The 16,101-nt window shown below is 40.1% G+C and overlaps 2 protein-coding genes across 2 annotated transcripts in view; both read right to left on the bottom strand.

The window, feature by feature from the left end:
• LOC103148893 (glycogen phosphorylase, muscle associated) overlaps positions 1 to 586 on the bottom strand; it is a 19,129-nt gene extending 18,543 nt beyond the window's left edge. The window contains exon 1 of the mRNA XM_007567874.2: positions 212 to 586. Within this exon, the coding sequence (XP_007567936.1) occupies positions 212 to 454 (243 nt within the window). The 5' untranslated portion in view covers positions 455 to 586. The remainder of the gene's footprint in view (positions 1 to 211) is intronic.
• Positions 587 to 2,422: 1,836 nt separating this feature from the next.
• Positions 2,423 to 15,398, bottom strand: sf1 (splicing factor 1). Its single transcript, XM_007567872.2, has 12 exons — positions 14,980 to 15,398; positions 13,859 to 13,987; positions 11,957 to 12,032; positions 6,849 to 7,001; positions 6,108 to 6,197; positions 5,808 to 5,991; positions 5,604 to 5,719; positions 5,418 to 5,525; positions 5,146 to 5,341; positions 4,853 to 5,072; positions 4,453 to 4,617; positions 2,423 to 3,503 (listed from the first exon to the last, which is right to left on the bottom strand). The coding sequence occupies exons 1-12, from the start codon at positions 15,239 to 15,241 to the stop codon at positions 3,172 to 3,174; spliced, it is 2,031 nt and encodes a 676-aa protein (XP_007567934.1). The 5' UTR covers positions 15,242 to 15,398; the 3' UTR covers positions 2,423 to 3,171.
• Between the last annotated feature and the right edge of the window lie 703 nt (positions 15,399 to 16,101).

The following is a 16,101-nucleotide window of genomic DNA, read 5'->3' as shown; positions in this document are numbered from 1 at the left end:
ACATGCGTCAACAGCAGGAACTCCGCGCATGACTATAAATGGATGCAAGGAGCAGATCATACACGCGCACGTACTCAAACACATAAAACATCTCACGCGCACAGCTAATAGTGACAATGCAGCAGCAGCGCGCGGTCCCTCAGCCCCTCCCACCGCTCATCTCATCAGCTGTGTGTACGTGCCGGAGCAGACTGCGGCATCAGCTGCTTACTTTCGGGTCCTTGTCATAGTAATGCTGCTGCGTTCGGATCCAGCGGCCCACCAAGTGGTCTCGGACCGTGTTGGCCAGGGCGAAGTAATAGTCCCGTTTGGTTGCAACATTTCGGTCCTTCACCAGGGTGAAGTGGAGGTGCCTGTTGAAATTAGTTTTCAGGTCCGCTACATTTTCCACCCCGGCCAGTCCCCGGACTGAAATCTGCTTCCTCCTGTCGTGGTCTGTCAGCGGCTTGGCCATGGCTGGAGGCTCGCTCGGTGCTACCTGCTTTAGACTGAATGTGAAGCTAATCCTCGACTGAACAACTGCCCTGTCCTCCCTGACTCCTAAATGACAGCAACCGGCCAGTGGAACCTTCCGCTTTTGCTGTATTTATAACCTTTGTGCCAAGTTGACAAGAAAAGCATAAGCTTTTCCGGCAAGCCTTTCACAATAAAGCTAAATTATTAAAGGCGTAAGGCGGAATTATGTTTTTAAGGAGAGTAAAAGGTTACAAATTACATTGAATAAATTAATTATGAAATAATTTAAATGTGTCATTAATTTTTTAAATCTAGAAATAAATACAGAATAAATTTTGAAACATACAATTAATTACGTGTGCCTTATTTAAATGTATTTCATTAAAAAAACAACCTATATATAATTTTTTAACTTACTTCATATTCCTGAAACACATCATGAATTATTTAAGATGCCAACATTACCCATCAAACTCAGTGGGCGGGATCAGGGCTGCTGGCTGCATTATTTTAGGTATCTACTCATAATTTGTCACTCTTCACTATCCATAGTTTCTACTTTTCTGGAAAAATACAATTTTTGATCGACTATGAAAAAAAAAGTTTTATTTTTATTTTTTTACCTTGAAGGTTATTATTTATGTGTCAATCTCAAGGCCCAAGGGCCAAATCTGACCCTCTTTTTCATGTGGCCATCTCTTGATATATTAATTTGTAGGATTGGATATCATAGAAGATCACAGATTAACATTATTATGAAGTAGAAAGAAAATGGTGGGTGAATGTTGGTACTGGAAACATGCTTGTCAAATATTTTCACAAATAAAAATCAAGAGAAGCATCAACAATGTCCTTTACTTTGATATCTCTAAATAAAACCAAGTCCAATCATTTTCTTCAGAAGTCCCCTAATTAGTAAATGTAGCCCTCCTGTGTGTAATTAGATCAGAATCAGAATTATGCAGTAAAGGTTTGTTAGGAAACATGAATAAACGGACATAAATATCAAGGAACCCAGCAAATGAGCCAAGATGTTTTATTTAGAACCAAAGATTGGTTCCCTAAGTAGGAGCTGGGAACTGAGCTGTCAGGTGTAAAAAAAAAAAAAAACTTTGGGGAAATAATCACCAAAAATCACATTACATTTAATAATGTGATTTTAAAGAGATTTTACATAGGTTTTATTTTTGTTGTGGCACACTTGGAAAATCTGAGAGAGTCTGTTGCTGAAAATATTCTGAACAAAGCATGTCTACAACACCTGAAACAGGGAGAAATGTTTGCTTCATGTCAGCATTTGTCAGTTTTTCTTCACCGCTTCATCTGCCACATCTTTCTCTGCAACCCCAACTGTGCCTATGCAGCTGGTCAACAGAGCAGCACATGAGGGCATCTATGCATTAAAATTCCCCACCTGCTTTCAGTTCATGAGTTGATTTCCAAGGTATCAGTTTTAATTGTAAATGTCATATTTTCATTAACTGTTAGCAGAATATCATTAACAGAAAAAAGTGTTAAATCAGTCTGTGTACAATGTGTTTCACTTGGTGATTAAGTTGTTGAAATAAATTATCTACTCAAAATGCTCAAATTTATGCATTTCTATAACTAAATCAACTAAGCCTGAAATCACTGGAAATATATCCAAAAAGTAAGTCAGTCATAAGAATCAGAACTTAAATCTGAGGTCACTGCAGCTATTTCACACATTGTCAAAACAAAAAGTGTCAGTAATCATTCTTTATGTAGTTTAGATTGACGTGGTTTGATGAAGAGGCAAGTGCTTCAAAATGAAAATCAAAGTCTGCTGTCAAAAAGCAACAGGAACAGAGAAAACTATTCTTGTTGTTACATAACATTTGGAAAAGCAGCCAAGAGTTCCTTAAGAGGAAAGGGGAAAAAAATTCTTGGCACACAAACAAAGGACCTTACAAGGATGAAAAGAGAAACCAGGGGCACAAAAAGGTTACTTTGATAAGTTTATTACTAAACCAAGCAGGGTTTCAACAGGTTTTCATTCAAAACACAGGGTTATGCCAGAAAAACAAAAATTCCTCCATCAACCTGAGGGACAAAAACATTCAGGTTTTTGCACAAGCGACAGAAAGACAGTGAACATTGTTGTCAGAGCAGAGCTGCTGGACCGAGAATGTTCTCAGACAGCTGGATGTTAGCAGGACGCCACATCACACCACCATGGAACCAAACATCAAAACACTGGACTCTCCTTCCTGTTCAGAACCACTCAGAACTACAAATGGTCTACACAAGTAACATACACTTCACTTATTACAAAAATATTCATCTTATTCAGCTCAAAGCCAGGACAGAAATATAAACTTGTCACTTCAGAGTATGAGGCGTCTCAGGTGAATCATGCAAGCTGAAACCAGAGGAAGTTGACTGCAGAACCCGGTCCGATGGATTCAGCAGAGAAAGAGGACGACTAACTGCTTGGTGAAACCTGTGCTCACATCCACACAAAAACCCGTGTTCCATTTTTAAAAACAGAGAATAAACTAAACTCCACAACTTTACAATCTTTATGAACAGAACCTTTGTTGTTTCAGCAACAAAATGGAGGACCAATAAAATTAGAGCACTGCTTGTAGATTTTTCTTTTGAGTACTTGGACGTTCAGGATGAAGCATCAGTCAGTTGATAGCTGGTGCGTAATGTTCTGCAAGGGGGTGTGAAAACTTTTCTGTGGCAGGATTAGTTCTGTGGAGGAGGTGGAGGGGGGGCTGGGGGCATGCCGAAGGGCGGCATGCCAGGTACCCCCATGCCCATCATGGTGACAAAGTTAGAAGGGTCCATGGGTGGTGGTGGTGGTGGGGGGGCATACATCATGCCGGTTGAGCCTGGAGGTGGAGGAGGTGGCGGTGGGGGGGCTCCAGGGGGCAGTGGGGGCTGCACTCCAGGGGGAGGTGGAACCATGGACTGGGTTCCCATGGGTAGCGGCGGCTGGGCTGCAGACACCGCAGGCTGTTGGGGCTGTTGCCATGGTGGCAGGCTGCTGGAGCCGGGGCTGGAGGTGGTGGTGGTATCTGTAAAAACATCAGAGATGATGTGAGCTGCAGGTTGGGCCTGAACACATACAAAATGTTTATGATGATTTTTTGACCCAATTTTGATCTTCTGACAATAACACCCTGATTATTAAGATGGCTCTAAAGATTTTATTTCATTTTATTTTTAGAAATTTTTCAGTGCTAATGGCCTTCATCTGCCAACAATCTGACAGGAAGAGGGAGAAGTCCGACGACCAACCGTCTGGATAATCTTAAAAGATTTTCTTGCTGTGTGTGGCGAGCCGAGTGTGATTTGGTCTGCTTGGCAGGATCTCAAACTGTAGATAATGAACATGTTGGATGTCTTGGCCTGATGGCGCAGTGTGTGATGTTCTGAGCTCAGAACATCACACACTTGTCTGTGTGGGAATCTAACACAGAGACAAAACAACTGCAAGTCCAGTGGACGTTGGAGACGTCTTTGTATTGCTTTTTATGTTATAATCCACAAACTATTGCCATTCCTTCTTCCTAGTTGGCCATGTTTGTTTACTCTAAACTCACATTAGTCTCAAGAGGTTTTGCCAGATTTCCTGTGTGACATGAATGTTGGTGAGTGAAACCAGTTGGTATGTTGCTCCTGCCATGTGACTGAACACCACATACTTTAAAACTGATTCTGTTATAGCTACAATGTTCGATCACCATGTGGTCTCAGGTTCTGAAGCTGTTGCCATGTGAACCAGGCGTTAGCTAGCCATGTCAGTCAGGTCAAAGACCAGAAGTGATCTGATTTTTACTAGATTATTTCACAGACCGCTGAGCTGCTCTGATCAGACATGAATTTGACAGTAAGTACATTTACAATATTTACAGAATAATTTCACATGTGCTCCTTTATTTCATAATAAAGTCCCAGTGTAACAGCAGCACACAATTCTATACTCTCAACCTGATTTCTGGATAACAGTGTGGAAACTCTTACTCTGTTGCCAAGGTAGAGGTGTACTTGTTGCCATGCTGCTAGTAGGGGGTGGGGGTGGAGCCTGCTGCTGCCATGGTGGCAGGGGAGCAGACGGAGGAGGAGGGGGCTGGTTGCCAGGAGGGGGTGGTGGGGGTGGCATTATACTCATGGGAGGAGGCAGCAGACCTGAATGGAGGAGAAAAAGTCACGATTAATTCCCTCTAATGAAACACACCAGAGTTTCAGCTCCACAGCCTCTGCTCTGTGGCTGACCTCTGACCTTTCAACACAAAACTAAGAGCAATGTATCTCAGAGGTCCGCTGCTTGAAGCCATGGCCCGGCCCTCAGATCTGCTTATAGTTTCTAAATACAAAATGCCATCAAAAATGAAACTAATGTAGCAGAACACGAGAGTCTCACCCATGGGGTGTCCGTGAGGAGCCGGTCCCTGACCCATTGGAGGTGGAGGGGGCTGCATCCAGGGTGGAGGCATGCCATTAGGGTTGGGAGGCATAGGTGGTCCTCCCATGTTGGGCATGGGAGGAGGGAAGCTCTGAGGGCCTCCTGGCCCCGTGGGCCCTCCCATGCCAGGATAGTTCCTGTTCTCAGAGGGACCAGAGCTCATCCATGGCGGCCGGTTCTGTAGAACAAAACGAGTCAATGAACACACTCCTCTGAGCCAATCAGAGAGAGGACCTGGGACTCACACTAACCGGAGGAGGCTGGTTGCTGTTTGGTCCAGAGGCTCGGGGGGCTCCTGCTGGACTGCTGGAGTGTCCTCCTCCTGAAGACGGCACCGGGGCCTCCCCCAGCTCCGCCATGAGGGACAGATACTCCTTGTCCATACGGGCCTTGTCCTGGGCCGACTGGGGGGGCTCTCCACCAGTTGCTCTCTGGCCTGCAAAGGTGCTGCACAAACAAATAGGAAACACTGCTGAACTCTGGAGATGGAAGCAGCAGCATGCACAGCCTTCCCCACCATTACCTGGTGTACTTGCAGTCAGACGAAATGTGACCAGCTCCTCCACATTTGGTACAGAGGGTGGTGTTGGTGATGCTGCGGGGCTCGGAGTTCTGCCAGGGACGGAGGATCCTACAAACAAGCAGCTTCTCTTCAGAGGTGCCAACTCAGACTGAAAGATCAGAGTCTGGGAACCAAAACAGCACCGACCTGTTATCGTCCTCCCTCAGGGTGCCGTTGAGCCTGGCCAGCTCCCTCAGCTGCATCTTTCTCAGGTCGTTCTGATCCTCAGGTGTCTCGATGCCCTGCTTCAGGATGTTACGAATCTGAACACAAATTGGAATATTAGTTGATACAAAGCTGTTCTACTAAATGCAGGCTGATCTGCTGGCAGCGTCTCCTTCTGGAGCCAACCTGTTCCACAGCTTTCTTGACGTTCTCCATGGTGTTAGCAGTGACCAGGGCGTGCAGCGGCTCGTCCTCACCAGGCAGCATCTGGCCATCTTTACGGCCGACTTTCCCTTCCTTCACAGAACCTTTTCCTCTGATCATGATCTTAGCACAGCATTCTTTCTCAATGTTTTTCAGAGTGTTGCCACTAAAAACAGGAAAACATCAGAATCTTGAATTTTATTTTAACATAAACCAAGAGGGAGCATAAACAATAACATAGTTAACATATATGAGTGAGCAACACCAGCCAATCCAGCTTACCGGGGCCCAATGAGCAAACCCACAAAGTTGATTTCAGGGTATTCATCTTGGGGGATCATAACTTTGTCGCTCACTCTGGTGGCTGGAGGCCTGAAGGGGAAACACGGAAAACGTTTACAGAGAGAAAGCAACAGTTTTCTGAACAACTAAAAGTTTACAAGAGAATTCTTTTTTTTTTTCTACACAAACATTGATTACTAGGAGCAGTTAACAGAAAGACTGGGTGTTAATGAATTCTATTTGGAGCATGGTGTCAGAAACCTGACGCCAAATCTTCTGCTGCATCTCTATAATGACTTCTATCCAAATATATACATCTCATGTTAGATATGACCTTGTGGCTGGTGCTGCAAGGACATTCTCAATGACATCTGTTGCTGGAAGCTCCATAGGATCAGGGAGTTACTAATGTGGTTCCTAAAATGTTAATGCTCAAAACCTAAAAGAACTAAGTGCACTGATAAATTGGGCAACTGATAAAACTGCAATTTGTTTTATCAGTTTGTTTTTTGTCAACTTTGCCACAAAAAAAAACAAAAAAAACAAAAAAAAATTAATAAAAAAAAAAAAATGCAATTGGTGTACTACTAAAAAAGACTTCATGTTTGATTTTAATTGAGTAAAACATCAGAAAAAGTGTAAGTGGTAAGTGAATTCAATGTACATGTAGAATCTGCATATTACAAGACTCCCTGTTGTACAAATTAAAATTCTTGAAGGGGAGTGAGGTAGAGGACATACTTGTAGTCAGCTGGAGGCTTGAAGTCGGGGTTGAGAGCAATCATTTCTGTGATGAGGGAGTGGCGCTCCTCCTCAATCTTCTTCCTAGTGCGATACTCGCGGGTGTTCAGCCTTTTGCCCTCACTGTTGTAGATGGGCTCTGGAGAAGGAGACCTACAAGGAGACAAAATACAAGACGCACAACAATGAGGCCTTTCTACAAGCAGAAGCTCTTCCATCTACAACCAAACAGGCTCCCTAAAGCTGACTATGACTTCAGAACGTTGGGACAATTTTCATCTTAAAGAGATTTAGTTGGACTCATGGTCAGTGCAAAAGCAAAACTAAGCAAAAAGAAGTATGCACTGACATGTAAAAGGTTAAGAGTCCATTCTGTCATACCATTCATTGTTAGATGGTGGCAACCAAAACGGCTTAGAGGTAATTAACCCAGTAAAATGGAGGGGCATCAACAGAAGAAACATACAATAGAGAAAAGAAAAAAAGCCCACACCAGTCTCCAGTCTGGACACAGCCACTCATTAAAAAGCACATGGGTGGGTGTGTCCAAACTTTTGAGTGGCACTGCATCTAAAAAAATGTATAAATAAAGTCAGAACTACACCTGCATACAGGATTTTTGGCCCACAATAAAGCACAGGTGAAGGTAAAAACCAAAGCAAAATTTAGAATGCTAAGCAGGGTCGCTGGCTTTGACGAGTGCTTGGTGCTGACGTGGTGATAGAGGTCCGTACCTCTCCGTGGAAGCTGAAAACCTGTGTTGGCGTGTTAAGAAGGCCCTGCACTTGAAAAAGAGTTAGATTGACGTGGGGTAATTTGGGTTAGAGGAAAGGAATTAGGATTAGATATCCACATGTTCCTACGCTCTCTTAACAGAGAGCAGCTTTTGTGTCCATGTGAAGAGTTGGGGGGAGGGGGGAGTTTTCCTTTCAACGGTGACAACCTGTAACATCTCCCGAGCCGTTTCTCTTACGTTGGACAAGGGGATGGTTCACAGGACTGCTGCGGTTCTTCTTATGTTTTGGATGCTGTGGAAATGTCTGAGAAACTAACACAGTGTGCAAGTTCAAGTGGCTTTAACTAGCAGAGGTCAAGTGGACACACTGAGGGCAAGTCACTTCCTGTAAAAACAGATGCTTTATGATCCTACGTTACAGACTGGCCACTTCTAAAACAAGCACAGCTCTGCCCAGTTTCTTCCAGATCTCAAGAGTCCAAAGGAAAAAGGGGAGTACAGCCCCCTTCACTGCAGGGAATTGTTTAAAGGCGTATGTTAGGAAAAACTCAGATGACCAGCAACAAATCACTTGTTTCCAATCTTCCTCACTGTCCTGTTATATGCTTTGTACTCGCTAGGAACTCAAACACTGGCAAAAACTTAAAATAATCACCATAAAAAAAAGTCAAACGGTTAATCTCTCCCCCCCCCCAAAAAAAAAAATCCAAATTATCCAAGCTAATTTACCCCCAAAATATGTTCAAGTCGATATGCTTTCTGCCAAAATCCTGCTTCAACAGAAACCATTTAACACATGTAGCATATTGTCAATAGTTTACATGCTGCTATAAAGGAGACGGTACAGAAAGTGGGTCAAACTGTGGCGGTGGCCAAATCTGAAGCATAAATTCCACCATTAAGTAAAATGAATAAGGTGGAGATATCCCAAAATATTTTATTTGCTCTGGTACTGACCCAACTACATTATTAAACACTAATTTTAATAAATATTGTTTTGTTTTTTTTTAAACCCAAGGATCAAACATTTCACATGTTTTCTTTTACATGTTTAGGCTGCGTTCACACTGCAGCCAAAAGTGACCCAATACCCTTTTTTTTTGTTTTGACGTAATGCAACCTGTATCTGATCTTTTCATGACAGTCAGAACAGTACAGGTCGGATTCTTTTTGAATGCGACCCATATACGATATGTATCCGATTCAAATGCGACCTAACGTCCAGGCTGCATTCATCTGAACTGAACATCACTGATGCTCAACAAATCTCACTAATCTGTGTCCTGATGTGCCATGACGGTCTATAATGAGGATTAAGTTGTTAATATGCTGCTCCGGTTGGACAACAACTTCAAATATGTAAGCTATGCTCCACCGTTAGCCTCCATGTTTACTTCCGCAAACACTGAGCACTACTTCTTTTTATGGTGGTTGGCAGAACACTGAGAACGCTGACACTATTGCGCCCCTTACTGCTCATGCGGGACACTTTCAGGTCGCTTCTCCGTTCACACTGCAGAACACATACAGGTCGCATTCTTGGCAGTGTGAACGGCTCCTGCAAAAAAATCGGAATTGACAAAAAATCGGATTTGGATCACTTCAGGCTGCAGTGTGAACGCACCCTTAGCTTTTCAACTAAACCTTACTGTATTTATTTTGAGAATTTCTTCCCATTTCATTCAAAACATAAAAAGGTTTTGGAGAGCCATAATTCCTGCAACAAAGAAGAACCTTCCATTTTCTCAGTCTTCCATTTTCAAGGACAGTTAAAATTTTGGGTTAAAAAAAAGTTGGATTTCTAGAATGGTTTCTAATTGTGTTTAAGTTTAACAAATGACTGAAATTATTGTGACTCGGAGCTCATTTCAAGCCTCTATTAAGAATAAACATTTACATCCTAAATGTCCTTTTCTCCTCTGCTTTGGCCTCATGGCATTCAAAACAACAAGCATTTCATTCTAAATCCCCATTTCATTCAGAGACCTTTAGTTCGGAAAGATTCTTTCCTTTGTTCATTAAATTGTTCCTCTTTTTGTTTTCCTGTGACAAAACGATTTGGATATTGGGCTCCAGATGTTACTCTAGCACACCCAGCTGTGTGCCAGAATGTAAACAATGCATCAAAAGGTAAACTAACTCCTCACATCAGACATGTGGCACAGAATCCTTAACATTAAAGTGACAGTTTAGTGTTTTCTTTCTGAAACATTAACGAGGTTATGAACTGTAATATTTTACCAGTAGTGGATCACTCTGGCATCTTTCAGAAAACTGACCAATCAGAGCAGAGCCATGACTAGCATGGATTTCCATTTCTCAAAGTGATTCTTATCTCAAAAGATATCAAAGCAATTCATGCAAACAGCTACAGAACCTTTGCATTTTCTCCAAGTGGTTATTGACAAATCCGTAGACATTTACACTGAGGACCATGGTGGGTAGCAGCAGATAAGAAATGACATTGGCTTGTAAAATATAAACTGAAATGTGAAGCTTGGTCCTGGTGTTTGGCAAGTTGCTAACAAAAAGCTAAGCCTATTCAAATGAAAATGTTCATTTAAACGTTTCTAAACATGGAAAAGTAAAAAAAAAAAAAAAAGACAAGTGCTGACATGCTATTTATAGATTTAGTAAACTGTGTTTGCATAAACTGCAATAATATCCTTGAATAACTTGAAATTATAACATAACTTTAATAAATGGCCTTGTTGTTGGCACCCCTCTGACTGGTTGTTTACTGCAACAGCCTGAACTCTTTATCCAAGCAAAGGATTTTTTTAAAAAGGAGGTTACTATCTGACAAAAGGTGAGATGCTAAATAGTTATAAACTCTAAAGAACCATTCTGTGTGGAAAAATTGACTAAATTCTAAATAATTTTTACACATTTTTCAAATCTTCAATTTAAGGCTGCATATGCTTTAAATTGCTAATAACTCGGTGTATTCCATACAGATCTGATGATCTGATGCTCTCCAAGCTTCATCTTTTAAATGTAAAACTCAACTCATATATTACAGTCTATATTTGTTTAGGTCATTGTTATTTACTGGTCGCAGCTTATTTTTACCTTCCTACGTGTATAAATATGAAGTTTATTCTCCTCTGGGGGTGGGTGGTATGTTAGTATTTGTTTATGTTCTGCTGTTATTGTCATCTACAAATACAATACTTAAAAATATTTGAACAAAAAAAGAATCATTTAGAAAGAAATATGCATTAATATCCTATGTGGAAAAGCTCAATAATCTGAAGCAGAACACCTAATAACATTACCATAATCAACTTCATGTCAGATGGGTGTCCCAATTGTTCATAATTTCCTTTTTTCTAGTTTATTTTTTGCATAAGGCAATATTGTTTTGCACAGAACTAACGGCTATCATGTTGAAGAGGGCCTATAGGTTTGGAATCTATTATTTTAAATTCCATTATTTTTACCCAGGAATCAAAATTCCATACAAAAAAAAAGATCAGAATGTGTTTCAACAAGTTACATTTAAATTCAGAGTAGGGCTGGACGATTCATCAACTTTGTTGCTTACAAAAATTCACATTCTGGTAAATTGGTATTTTATTTACAAGTTTACTCATTGGGCTTCCGCAGTTCAGAGTGATGTCAGCCCGATATCTTTTTTTTTTTTTTCTTTGTGTTTATTTTCACAAATTCTGATCAACCAGCCACAAATGATAATTGAAATAAAAGCAAGTTTTTAAAAAAATATTTTATCATTTGTAACTTCCCTTTAAAGGGGAGGAGAAAAAAAAAAAATAGGTTAAATTTTGAAGCTATGTCGCCCAGGCCCAACTCGGAGCCTCCACTGCACAGGTTATTAAATGATGACGTGCCTTTTCTGTCTACATCGTATCCTCTGTTTTAACACAAGATGGAATTTTGCCCAGATGCTACAGCATGTTGTACGCCCCCCACATAAAGCTGGAGATGTTGAGGCAACACACCATTTATACCTAAAGTTTACATTTAGTCTTTAAAAAATAGAAAAATGTTTGGTTTAAACTTATTCAAAACATTTTCACATCATATGAGTTTTACAGATGTAATTCAGTAGCAATACTGAACCGTCAAGTATTGATAAAACTAACTTTTTTAAAAAGCTAAATAATTCTGGTTACAATTACCAATTATATTCTTTATTACTCCTTTTTGGACCTGAGCTGACAAACAAATCAAGACCTCAATTTTTCTAAACAGTCACTTAGTGAGGAGGTAGATAAGTAAACCTTAGACCTTTTTAACTAACACTAATATAAAATAAAACAAACATTTATAGTGAAAAATCAACATTAGTCTTCCAAATAGGCAAAAGGTAGAGAAAGTGTTACTGTTTGAGGGTTTAATCTTTTCCAACCTGTCCTCAGGGTTAACAGGGATTCCCAGGTCTCCTGTACGCAGTTTACGAGTCAGGTCTTCAATCTGCAGTTGGACTGGAAGAATTCAGGTTAGGAAAGAAAACAAGGATGGAGAGAAATGTGGTTACCACAGCAACATCAGAGAGAGAGTGCTCTGCACTTCAGAGAGCAAAGTCTCAATCACTACTGCAGTAAAGACAATTGGTGAGTCTGTTAAAAAGGGAGATCAAATCAACATGGTAAGACTACAGCAGAAAGCTGGAGTCCTTTCTGGTGCTACGCACACATTGTAATCACAATGAATATGCCTGTGAGATCATTTCAATTAGGGTTACAGACAACCAACCTTTGTTCCACAATGATTAAGCATGAGAACATGTCAAATGATGAACCATGATTCCTAAAAATGCCTGCCACCTCATCAATACTTCAAACAAGGCTGGGGTTGACTTCCATGAGCACAGCTGCACTCGGTTTAAAGGCTTCGGCATTTTAAGGACAAACTTGGTCAATTTGTTTTTTGTTTTTTTGTTGTTGCAAGTTTCAGTAACAGAACAGGTGATTACAGTCACATTTGGCACTCCACAGATCTAACACTGAGGGGCTGCTGTGACACAAAGACAAGTCTCATATTCAGGAGGCAATGAAGAAAGGAATAGATCAGAGATTTCATGCACATTATGAGAAACGGAAAGGAGTATCCCCTTGAACACAGATTCATTAATCCTTCAGGTGATTATTCTGAGTTAAAGAGGTGGATACGCATCCTGTAACTCAATGTTCACAACAATTTCATTCTGAAACTCTTGTTTTAGGGGATCTACTTCATGAGCAAACTAAGTGTGACAAGGAGGGTGGATAGCGATGGATGTTTACATACCAGTGAAGAACAACCATTACCAATGAGGGGACAAAGTCAATACTGGTGTTAGTTACCTCTACAAAGGGACTCATTTAAATTAAAAATAGTTTAACATTTGTTCCTGTGGGAGAAATGTTTCCTCCTGAGAACAGCTTACAGTGAAACTGGTTAAATTGAACATGTAGTGCAAGCAGACTGAGAAGTCAAGCAATGCAATTTTTAGTTACTTTTTTTTCTTCATAACATTTCCCCTCCTACAGTTAACATTCATGCATCTTGAATTTAGTATTTAAGTCCTAATGAATTAAGCAGTGCTGCTTCCAGATGTCAAACCAAATATTAAAACTTTAATAATTTATACATTCAGCTGTTCCTTCATGCATTGATAGCATCATCAGTTTCTATAACTGGATCAACACTGATGTGCTACAGTTCTCATCTGGTTGCAGCAGAGGCCAGCCCTTTCCTTAGATTTACTTTCTGATTCTGTTACTCATCACCAGCACAAACTGCTTTTGGGCCAAACACTTTACAGGTTACATTTTCACTCAAGTAACATGATTATTCTGGGGGGTTAGGGGGGGAGAGGGCTACTCTGATCACAGTTTTTTTTTTATTCATCCATCACAAGCTCTTGTTAATGGTGTCCATTGGTATGCAAACCAAAAGGCTACAGAACATAGCAAAACCACTTGCAGAGAAATAGCCATCATGACATCTTACATTAACATTTATAATAATTATTGCTCATCAGGATTTTTTTTTTTTTTTGCTTTGTTTCCACAGCTGGAGCAAGATTTTACATACAACACTTAAAATATATAAATTATATATTACTTTGAAAAAAATTTGATTTAAGATGTTAGCTACATATATTTCAAATGATACTTTTGGACCATTCCAGCTGCTGGGAACTCAGCAAACAATAAATAACAGTAACACTGATGACATCAGAAAACAAGAACTTTAAATGCAATTAATGAAGCATATCACAAATACCATTTACAGCCATATTTGATATTAGATAATTAGCATTTACCTATATAAGCTCTTTCCTGGTCTCGGGTGAGTCCAGGGGGAATGACAGTGGGCATTCCTGGAATGACCGTCTTCTGATCTGGGGTCTCACTGCTCCATCGACTCTTTTTCCTTTTCTTTTGGCCAAAATCTAACAAAATAAAATTCCAATATATCAAACTTTTCAGTGATACACTGCAGGATCAGCTAAAGATACTTTTATCAAGACAGCCCTAAATGAACACAAGACAGTTATATCAAAAGCAAAATGAAACTTAGAAAAAGTTTGTTAATTTGTGTGTTTATTTGATTTATTTTACTTAAACAAACTGGACAATTTCATAATTGGTTGTAAATAAAGTTTAAGTTAGTTTTTATCTACATTTCAAAGTGGAACCATAATGCTTACTTTGAACAGGGAGCCTTTTTGTGACTGTCCACTGTTGTTTCTACAGGTAATAATATTCTCACAAAACAGTTGCAACTTTTCCAATGGTGAAACTGTTTAAATTTCTAGCCACAGAGATGTATCACCTTGGTACAAATGCCATATTAATGTCATTTTAAATCAATGTATTTATTATAACCATTTTGAAAAGTTCACTAACATACTAAACTTTTCAAAATCCTCACTTTCCTAAAACAAGTCATTTTTGTCAAGTGTCCCCTCATCCCCCCAAAAATTACCACCATTATTTAAGGAAAGTGACTAAAAAATAGTGCATCTTGTTGCAGCCCAAAACTTTACTCCAGAAAACAAAAGAACTAATGGACATGAACCAAGGGTTGAAAGAAAACAGTTTAGGATTTCGAACTGAAGCCAAACAAAAGCAGTCCAAAATCCTTTAAATATGTGGAATAGCCCTTTACTAACGTGCCATATAGGAAGCTAACTTCAGGGTCATAGAATATATCTGTGAATACAAGCCATATTATGCTACTAGATATAATTTCACTTTCAGGAAGTTAAAACGTTTCCTTGATGTACCCAAATCTTTAGGAGGAAAAGTTCACTCAGTAACAACACGGCTGCAAATGCTGTGAATAAACGTTAGCAGACGATGCGGACTCCATTTCATGAAGGCCGGGGCTGTTATGCGGCCTAAGCGACGACATGAGGCTAACAAGGTTTCACTAACTTACCCGTTTTAGCCATTCCGGATATCACTCCTTGTTGTGGCGGAGCCTGGGTCGAAAAACCTGTCCCTGGACTAAACTGGTGCGCTGGAGAGAAAGCAGTGCTCGGCATAGTAGCCGGGTAACTCTGGAGAGAAGGGAACGACCCAGGGGGTGCCGGAGTTGGCATCAACCCGTTGCCAGCACCAGGCCCTGCGTCAAACCCGCGTTTAGCACCGATACTGGGGTGCAACTTCCCGAGGGGAGTTGCATTCGCTCCAGTGGCCATTTTCACGCAAATGTCCTTTAAAATGGCTCTGAATCAATAAACTACAAATTCAGTCAAGAATAGTTTAATTTAAACAACGTAGATTTCTGATAGCGTTGTCCGTGGGACCTATGCCTAATGCTTTAATCAAAATGGCGCCTGACGGAATTTTACAAAGCGATCCCGGATAACATGTCTTAATAAAACGCTTTGCTATTGGCCAGTCAGACTTTTGTACTCTGGAAAGTCATTGGCCAACTTACCTGTTTTTTTTTTGTTATATTTTGTTTTTAGCACGATTATTTCTATGCGATAAAGTACCGTATAGAATAGAATATAAAGCATATCTACTTCACCGCTCTGGCACGATGATCAAAACACATTTCATTACACCTCACCGGAACAAAAACACTGGCGCAGCAACTGTTTATATGGAGATTAATTTCAAATTTGCTTCAAACGACTAGAAGCTATAAAATAAAATGTAAAAAATAATGTTGAATAAAGTAAAAATAATGCTGAAAAACCAAGGTGTTAAATTATTTATCTATATGCGTTTCCAGTACATTATACATCCTGATTTTGTATTATAAAAATAAAATTATTCACCTCAATAAAATTATTTAAGTTTAAAGTCTGACAACATGCTTAACATTTTCTAAGCATTTCTTGACCAGATGTGGCACTGGTTTCAAGCAATTTCTTGAGAGCCTTTCTATTCTCAGGCTAATTTCCCACCTAAATATTAATTTATTTCGATAAGAAAAAACATCAAGTCATACAAAACATTCCTCCCTTAAATTCTATGATTTTACATATAATGGGTAGAAAAAGTATTCACATCTTTTAAGCCAGGCATGTCCAAAGTGAGGCCTGGGAGC

The sequence above is a fragment of the Poecilia formosa genome, unplaced genomic scaffold, assembly GCF_000485575.1.
Source record: "Poecilia formosa unplaced genomic scaffold, Poecilia_formosa-5.1.2 Scaffold214, whole genome shotgun sequence".
Taxonomy (NCBI): Eukaryota; Metazoa; Chordata; class Actinopteri; order Cyprinodontiformes; family Poeciliidae; genus Poecilia; species Poecilia formosa.
This window is presented reverse-complemented; position numbering and strand designations above follow the sequence as displayed.